General features: G+C 38.0%; 1 protein-coding gene across 6 annotated transcripts in view; it reads right to left on the bottom strand.

The window, feature by feature from the left end:
* Positions 1–562: 562 nt before the first annotated feature.
* LOC117383974 (histone-lysine N-methyltransferase SETDB1-B-like) overlaps positions 563–8,103 on the bottom strand; it is a 33,097-nt gene continuing 25,556 nt past the window's right edge. For 4 of the 6 annotated variants that reach the window (XM_055228202.1, XM_055228203.1, XM_055228200.1 and 1 more), the window contains exons 19-25: positions 6,926–7,099; positions 5,923–6,053; positions 4,537–4,556; positions 4,334–4,440; positions 3,558–3,799; positions 1,988–2,076; positions 563–823 (exon numbers count right to left, since the gene is read on the bottom strand). In XM_055228202.1, the coding sequence (XP_055084177.1) occupies positions 706–823; positions 1,988–2,076; positions 3,558–3,799; positions 4,334–4,440; positions 4,537–4,556; positions 5,923–6,053; positions 6,926–7,099 (881 nt within the window). In that variant the 3' untranslated portion in view covers positions 563–705. The remainder of the gene's footprint in view (positions 824–1,987; positions 2,077–3,557; positions 3,800–4,333; positions 4,441–4,536; positions 4,557–5,922; positions 6,054–6,925; positions 7,100–8,103) is intronic. The other 2 variants (XM_055228201.1, XM_033981230.2) reach the window with 1 other exon arrangement.

The raw sequence follows: 8,103 nt of genomic DNA, 5'->3' as shown, positions 1-8,103 counted from the left end.
GATATTGACTAATGAAATTCAAGCTGGAGTTTGGTTGCCTGGGCTAAATATCAACAAAAAAGAAGAAATACAAGGTGTCCATTAAGTCTATTTACAGTCTTGAATTTGAATTACAAAGGCAATTGATAAGATCTATTAATTAGATTTGTTCTCACTCAATGGTTAGACAAATTTTGAATCACATTGCATTTTTGCATTTCAGGCATCCTGTTGATTAAAGCGAACGAAGCCCTAAGAAATGTCTATTCCTCAAGAGAAGCACAGTGTGTATCATGGTTTATTGGGGCTGTGTTAATGTGTCGAACAAAAATACGGGACATTATTGAACTAAAGCAAAATATATCATGTAATTGCAACCGTGAATGAGGTTCTGCTACAGCGAACACGGCAAGAAATCCAGTACTGTCTTAATGTTTTTCATGACTAATAGTGCCCATATAGAGGTGTTTTAAACATTTATAACCACAGACTACAATAAAACAATAAAACTGATTAAGATATCTTATCAGTTGCCTTTGTAGTACATGTTTTAAATTGCAGAAGAGACTCACAAATCACAGGGTTCACTGAAATATCTTTATTCAGGAGAAATGAAAAACATTAAAAGACATCATGAAACAGCTTTGTAAAAAATAAGGACAACATAAATGTACTACAACTAAATTAATAAAATATAATTAAATAGCTTCCTGTCGATACAGCTGGTTACAGTAGTCTCCCTCTGCACTCTGGAGCTAGACAACAGCACAGCAGCACTTTGCCCTCCACACTGCCCACCTCGTAGTTATAGTCCCACGTCAGCTCTGTGCCAGCTCGGATACGTCTGCAAAACAAGTCGCAGATAGATGAATTTGTCATAAACACATTAACAGAGGCTATGGTTACAGACACACCAAAATCAACCAATCAAATGGCATGAAAAATGGTAAATAGTCACATTTTTATATAGTGCTTTTCCGCCTGAGCGACTGTCGCACCTGCAAACTCAAACTGCAAAATCTGATAGAAGTGATTGGAAGGACCATGGTCAGAAAGAAAACAGATGAGTTTGCTGATTACATGTTTTTTTTTTTTATATTAACTGTTTGTAATTACATTTTGAGCATGCATGTAACCACAGCCATGATCAATAATGCAGTGAAATGTGTTTGAAGGAGAAGAACACATCAACCAGGGGTCGGCGATGACAATAATGACAATATTGAATAACGAATGTTTTTTAAAATCTTCATAACAATATTCGGACAATATTTTCAAGATGTAACGCAACAGTTTCACATGCACATAAATATCTTCTCGGGTAAATAAATAAGTAAAGAAAACAGAGGAGAGGTTGAAACATAAAAACATAGTAAACATTATGAATAAATAAAAATGTGCTGTGGGAATTTGAAACGCTTCGGTGCCCCCCGGAGGATATACTGTGCAGTGCAGGGGGGAGAACGCTGGTGGGTTTCAGATGACATCACCAGTTTCTGTAAGGGATGGGAGTCAGTGAAACGATAAATGCATCATGGGATTTTTGGGGTGTGGTCAACCAAGGGACCGATAAATACATATGAGGTCAGCTTTATTGTTAGTCATGTTATATTTGTGTAACTACATCATAACTATTCCATTTGCCTGCGTCGTCTCAATTACACAGGTTTCAAAAGGGTTTCTCAACATAAACGGTGACTCTTACTGTATGTGTTGTCTTTTTTCATGTAATTACACCAGCTTTTTGAATACCCTGCAGTTTTATGAGATAATAAAGATGATTTTTAATGCACTAGACACTGATATCCTGCAGCTGATGCCAACTGAAAGCACTACTCTGTAAGAAGCTCTGTTACTCAACTTAGACTTAATCTGAGCTTTATTTTAAACACAATCTGACGGAGGGGGAGCAGGGTTTTTCACGTGGTTATTTTGGTCGTCCCGGTCTAAAATAGTGATGTCATCTGTAACCCGTTCGAGTGTTAAAGATGAATCGAGTGTCACTCACTTGCTGGCAAAGAACGCTACCCAGGGAAAGCGCAAGTCGTGTGTGTCCACAAAGACATTCTGGACGAAAAGGTTTGGACTGCAGCTGTGCTATAAGACACAATACAAAGAGACAGGAGTGAGAGGCAGCGTTATCACACATTATATTTTCTGTAAGCTCTGTAGTGTGGGAGCAGCAGTTTAGTCCTGATCGGGGGGTGACAGGAGATTGGAATCAGCTGATCGGAGAGCACGGGTGGGTGTGTGGTGGTGGAAGAGCTCAGAGAGGTGGGTGGGGACCAGGTTTTGGAGGAAATTGTACACAGTGGTTAGGAGCCGGGAGCCAGTGGAGATCTCTGAGGACAGGGGTCATGTGTTCAATGGGAGGAGGATGTGAAAGATGTACTACTGACAGCTAGAAAAAAATCCATAACTCTTTTGTTTCTAGATATTTTCCTTTTATTTTTTCAGAGCATTTAGAACGACCCTATCGACATTAATATGACCAAATCCAGCACCGAGGAATGAACCCTCATTGTTCAGTGGTACTTTGAGTCACATGGGTCAAATACTGAGTTTAATACCAGAGATGCCCCGAGCGTAAACGCCATTAAAGGAATAAGTGGTTTTCAAAGACAGGGGGCAGTATGTGATCTCCACAGACCTGACTAGTCCCGATTTCTTTCTGTGGTGCGATCTTAAAGAAAAGGTGTTTGTGAATAAACCTCAAATGATAAACGACTTAAAAACGTAATATCGAGGATCAAATAAGAGCCATAAGCCGGAAATGCTTTTAAATGTTATGTAAAGTGTGTTGGATCGGGCTATTCAGGGCGAAACTGAAATTGGTGGACACTTAAAAAAACATTGTTTAGGTTAAGTAGTGATGAGTTCAAGTGTAAGTGAACAATTATAACGTATGTATTACCAAAAATCTCAGAATGTTCAGTTTATCTACTGCTAAAATTTGTTGAGTGTAACTTAAAAATTATAGGAGTCATTGAAGATTTAAAAGTGTCAGTGACTTTTTTGGTGGAAGATCTGCCACCTGCTTATCTTGAAATGTTATCGCTTCACCTGGAATGTTCCAGAGTCATCAAAACCTATATCCATCTATCTCCATGGAGACAAGAGATGATGCAGCCAGGCCAAGTTACATGTCACATCTGTGCACAGGCAACCCCACTCAAAGTAAGAATGCATTATCTTTTTACATGTATTTAATTAGAGGTGTTTTATTGCACGTTTAATGCCATACTGTAGAGCGCATGTGTCAAACTCAAGGCCCAGGTGTCAAATGCGGCCCGCCATGTCATTTTATGTGGCCCGCGACAAGGTAAATTTAAATGTCAGTTTATCAGGAGTTACGCAGTTACAGACATATTTTTTATATCTTTGCAAATTTGAGACGAACCATTTTGCTCACGTGGCCCTCGGTGAAATTGAGTTTGACGCCCCTGCTGTAGAACATTCCAGGCAGAACAATAACATCTCCATGGAGACAAGTGTCAGAGCTCCAACCATTTGAGTTACATAATGCCTCTTTAATGTCATATAGTAAACAGTGTAATAAAACTGTATGTTCAACTTACATTGAGGTAACGCCCGAGATTGCCTTCGAGCTTGGCATCGATGATGTAACAAGACTCCTCTCCGTCGAAGAATGAGCGCGTGTTTCGGGGTCCGCTGTCTTTGCCTCCTGGGGTTTGTTGTTTTCCTCCCTGACCCCCCGTCCCCCCAGCCCCCGCCCCTCCGGTCTTCACCATCATCCCGTAACTCGTCTTCAGGCCGATGCCTCTGGTGGATTTGACAGCGACCTGCTTCTTGGTCACAGCTGAACAACAGAACAAAATGCAGTAATTCAAATGCTCACACGTCGCAGTATTAAAGAAACGTATTAAAGTGTTAATGATGATTTTTAATACAAGATCTTATGATTGTGAAAGTCAAAAAACTGGCCGCACCAGGACTGAGATGGGAGAAAAAAAGCTTTTGTTATTTTGCTTCCAAAAACTGAGTACATTTCAAGCTCATTCAAAACTGGATACACTGGTGCCACAAATGCAACTTAATAATCTGGTGATAAACATTTATAGTCACAGCTGCTCCTGTTTTTACTGTTTCAAATGGATTTATAGACTTATGTACTTATTTGTTTTGTATTGTTCTGTATTTGAACAGGGCGCCCATGAAAAGTACAGTAAGCGCTGTCAATGGGCTCTCCCTGTATAAATAAAGACAAATAAATAAAAAATAAACAATATTTTGTCCAGCTGGTTGTTAAGAAGCAGCATTTTGCACTAAACCAGCTGCAATGTCTCCTCTCTTGAAGGAAATCACTAAACAAATATATAAAATTAAAACTCACTGATTTTCTCTTTGTCCTTTTCATCAGACCCAGAGCTGATGGTCTGAACATCGTCACTGTCCGACAAAGTCATGACTTCCTGCTTTTTTGTTTCAGTTTTCCCTTCACTGTAAGATATTCAAACACATTCTGTATTACAACCCAAACAACACAATAATCACATGGAGAAAACTGTTCTCCCTGTTAATCATGTCATCACACACCTTTTGCCTTCTCCAGAATCCTGCAGGAAAACAAAACAAAAATGAAAAATTAATGAAACGACTGCATTCCAGTACAAAAACTGCACATATATAGCCAATGTTTAAAGGTGCACTATGTAACTTTTCTGGTGGAGGGTCTGACACCTGTTTGTCTGAGGATGTTCTTGCTTTGCCTGGAATGTCCCACAGTATGGCATGAAAACGTGCCTATCTCTATAGAAAAAAAATAATAAAGGCAAGGTGGCAGCTGGAAAGTGATGTTCTGAAACATTCCTGGCAAAGCAATAGGATGAAGGTGACTGAAATGCTGCACAATGCACCTTTAAAAAGGTCCTACATTACACAAAATAGACTCTTGTGAGGCGTTAGTTACTTTTTTTCTTTACTACATAATTCCGTATACTTTTTTTTTTACTACATAATTCCGTATACTTTTTTTTCTTTACTACATAATTCCGTATAGTTTTTTTCTTAACTACATAATTCCGTAAACTTTTTTTCTTTACTACATAATTCCGTATACTTTTTTTTCATTACTACATAATTCCGTATACTTTTTTTTACTACATAATTCCGTATACTTTTTTTCTTTACTACATAATTCCATATATCTTGCTTCATATATTTGATGTCTTTTGTATGTATATAAAATGTAGAAAGTGGTAAAAATAAAGAAAAAAAAACAAAACACTGAATTACAGAGTGTGCCCAAACTTTTGACGTTTTGGTGTCGTATAAACATAAACTGCCAGTCAAAAGTTTCAACACAAACAGAAGACATCAAACATAAGAAGCAAGACATATTGAATTATTTAGTAAGGAAAAAGGTTAAATAACTCTACTAAATATTTTTGACAAAGCAAAGGGTGGTTACTTAGAAGATTTGAATATAACTACACAAAATAAATAAACCTTTTTCTTTGCTACAGAATTCCATATATCTTACATCACATATTTGAAATCTTCTGTGTGTATCTATAATGTAGAAAGTAGTAAAAATAAAGAAAAAAAGACATTGAATGAGCGGGTGTGTCCAAACTTTTGACTAGTAGTGTCTTAGAGACCGAATTATGTTTCTTTCATGGCCAATGCCGATGCTGAATGCCGAGAATACAGAGCAACCAATGGCCGATAAGCTCTCACAGTATTTTGAGCCGATATGCTGGACAGATTTTGATTAGTTTCCACAAATTATGTCTTTTTAATTTACTACAAAGTCCCCCAAAGCCCTTTTATCACCACAAACTTATAAAAGCCCTGTGTAGTCAGGTTTTGCACAGCTATCCCTTTGATAAAGTAAAATGTGTATATTGTGAAAGTGTATATAAAAGTGTTTAGAGTCATTTACTATTTTCCCATAATAATGATGCTGGACATCACTCTCACCTTCTTGAGACCTTGGCTGGTGAGCCATGAGGCCACTTTGCTCTTCCCCGTCTCCTCGGGCATCGATGGAGGTTTGTTCGGAGTCACTTTGGTTTTCTTTGAGTTCATGTCGTCTTTACTGTCCTGACTCCCTGAATTATCAACAAAGCATGACACACGGAAATAAGTCCACAACATTTAAACAAATACGTTTAAACACATAAACACTGTCCATTTGTGTATTCAGATATTGAAAAAACATGATAATAAAATAATAAAAACATAATAATAATACATCAAGGATTTTACTGAAAACACATCTTTTAAAATATTCAAGGTAATTGATCGTTAATTGATTGTGTGATAATGTCATAGTTCCAGATGGGGGCAGGAGCGAGCAAAGTTTTGAATATATGCTACTTTATCCCATCCAATGTTGAACCTGAACCTATCTCCTTGTCTCCATGGAGATAGACAAGTTTAATGCCTTACTGCGGAATAGGGCAGCACCATATTGTTACATTTTACGATATGCCTGTCAGGAACGGCGATTTTAATAATGTTGCGATTTTTAAAAAATACTTTTTGACTCAATTTCATGTACAACTGAAAATTTGTCAAAATAAGAACCAAACGGAGACAAAACTAGGACTTAATCAAGGCTAATTTTGGACTTGCAAAGAAAAATCACTAAGAAAATCAGTTTTATTTAACATCTTCATGAAAACAGTGAATTATAGGTTCACAGGTGTGAACTTATATTAAGTTCACACCTGTCTCTCCAATGTACTGTATTCCCACGCTGTTTTTGCTCTCATAATTGTAATAAATCTGGCAACACTCACTAAACAACTTCATTTACATTTCTCCTGCCTCAGATTTTGCAAATTTGACAAAAAAATCTCCCCATTTTGGTGATTCACTCCCTCAGCAAAACCGTGCAGTGTGTTCTTTAGCATCTCTGAGAAACTGCGTTGTTAGCTGTTTAGCGCTTGATAAATGAGGCCCTAAGCTTTGGTCTTACCTTCCTTACCTTCCTTGCCTTTCGCCTGCCGGGTGGTGTAGCTCCTCCACACTGAGCTGGAGTTGAAGTAGTTTTCTTTGACAAACGTGTCGTCAGAACTGTCGCTTTCGTCTTCGCTCTTTGAGTCCTTATCGTTTCCATCACTGCTGTCCCCAGATGAGCTCGAACCTTTGGCTTAGAACAAAAGACAAAAGGTTTAGAGTCGGGGTTAATTCGGTCGAGTTTGTTAATGTCATATTTTTGCAGATTAAAACTAAGTAAAATGTGATGACAAAACTATGACTAAAATTAAATACAGTGATTAAAAGTTGATGTTTTTGTTGAGTTAAAGTACTGATATTATCATAAAAAAAACAACTAATTAAATGAATGAAAGGAACAAGTGATGACTAGATCCAAGTTCCCCTTTTGACTCCAAGAGCCTGAAACCAGAACAAACAAAACTAAAACAAACTAAAACACGTCTTTACAGGTCCTGTGAAGCAAAGAATGCAACACAATTTATCATAGTTAAAACCAAAAAATATATTTTCTGGTAAAAATTATTTATTTAATTTACTAAATTAACATGACATTTTGTAGTCCTGGTCTAGTCCTGGTCTAGTCCTGGTCTAGTCCTGGTCTAGTCCTGGTCTAGTCCTGGTCTAGTTTTGGGTTAAGTCACAATTTAGTCCAAATGTTGATGTGGTTTGTGTTTGAATTAGCCGTTATTTGACTAAATCTAGTCCAGATCTTGTTTGTTGGATTAGTCTTGGTTTAGTCCTGGTCTAACCCAGTTCTAGTGTACTGGTTCTGGTCTATCACTGGTCTAACCCCAGGCTAGTCCAGATCTAATGTACTAGCCCCGGTCTAGACCAAATCTAATGTACTTGTCCTAGTGTAGTCCTGGTGTAGTCCTGGTGTAGTCCAGATCTAGTCCAGATCTAGTGAACTAGTCCCGGTGTAGTCCCGGTGTAGTCCCGGTGTAGTCCCGGTGTAGTCCCGGTGTAGTCCCGGTGTAGTCCCGGTGTAGTCCCGGTGTAGTCCCGGTGTAGTCCCGGCGTTGGCTTGCGTTAAGTCACATTTTAGTTTTAGTTAAAATATTGATGTGGTTTGTGTTTGAATTAGGCGTTATTTGACTAACTCTAGACTAGTCCTGATGTAGACCTTTAGTCCTGTTCTAATCTTGGTTTAATCCT

This window comes from Periophthalmus magnuspinnatus, chromosome 16, assembly GCF_009829125.3.
Source record: "Periophthalmus magnuspinnatus isolate fPerMag1 chromosome 16, fPerMag1.2.pri, whole genome shotgun sequence".
NCBI classification, from domain to species: domain Eukaryota; kingdom Metazoa; phylum Chordata; class Actinopteri; order Gobiiformes; family Gobiidae; genus Periophthalmus; species Periophthalmus magnuspinnatus.
This window is presented reverse-complemented; position numbering and strand designations above follow the sequence as displayed.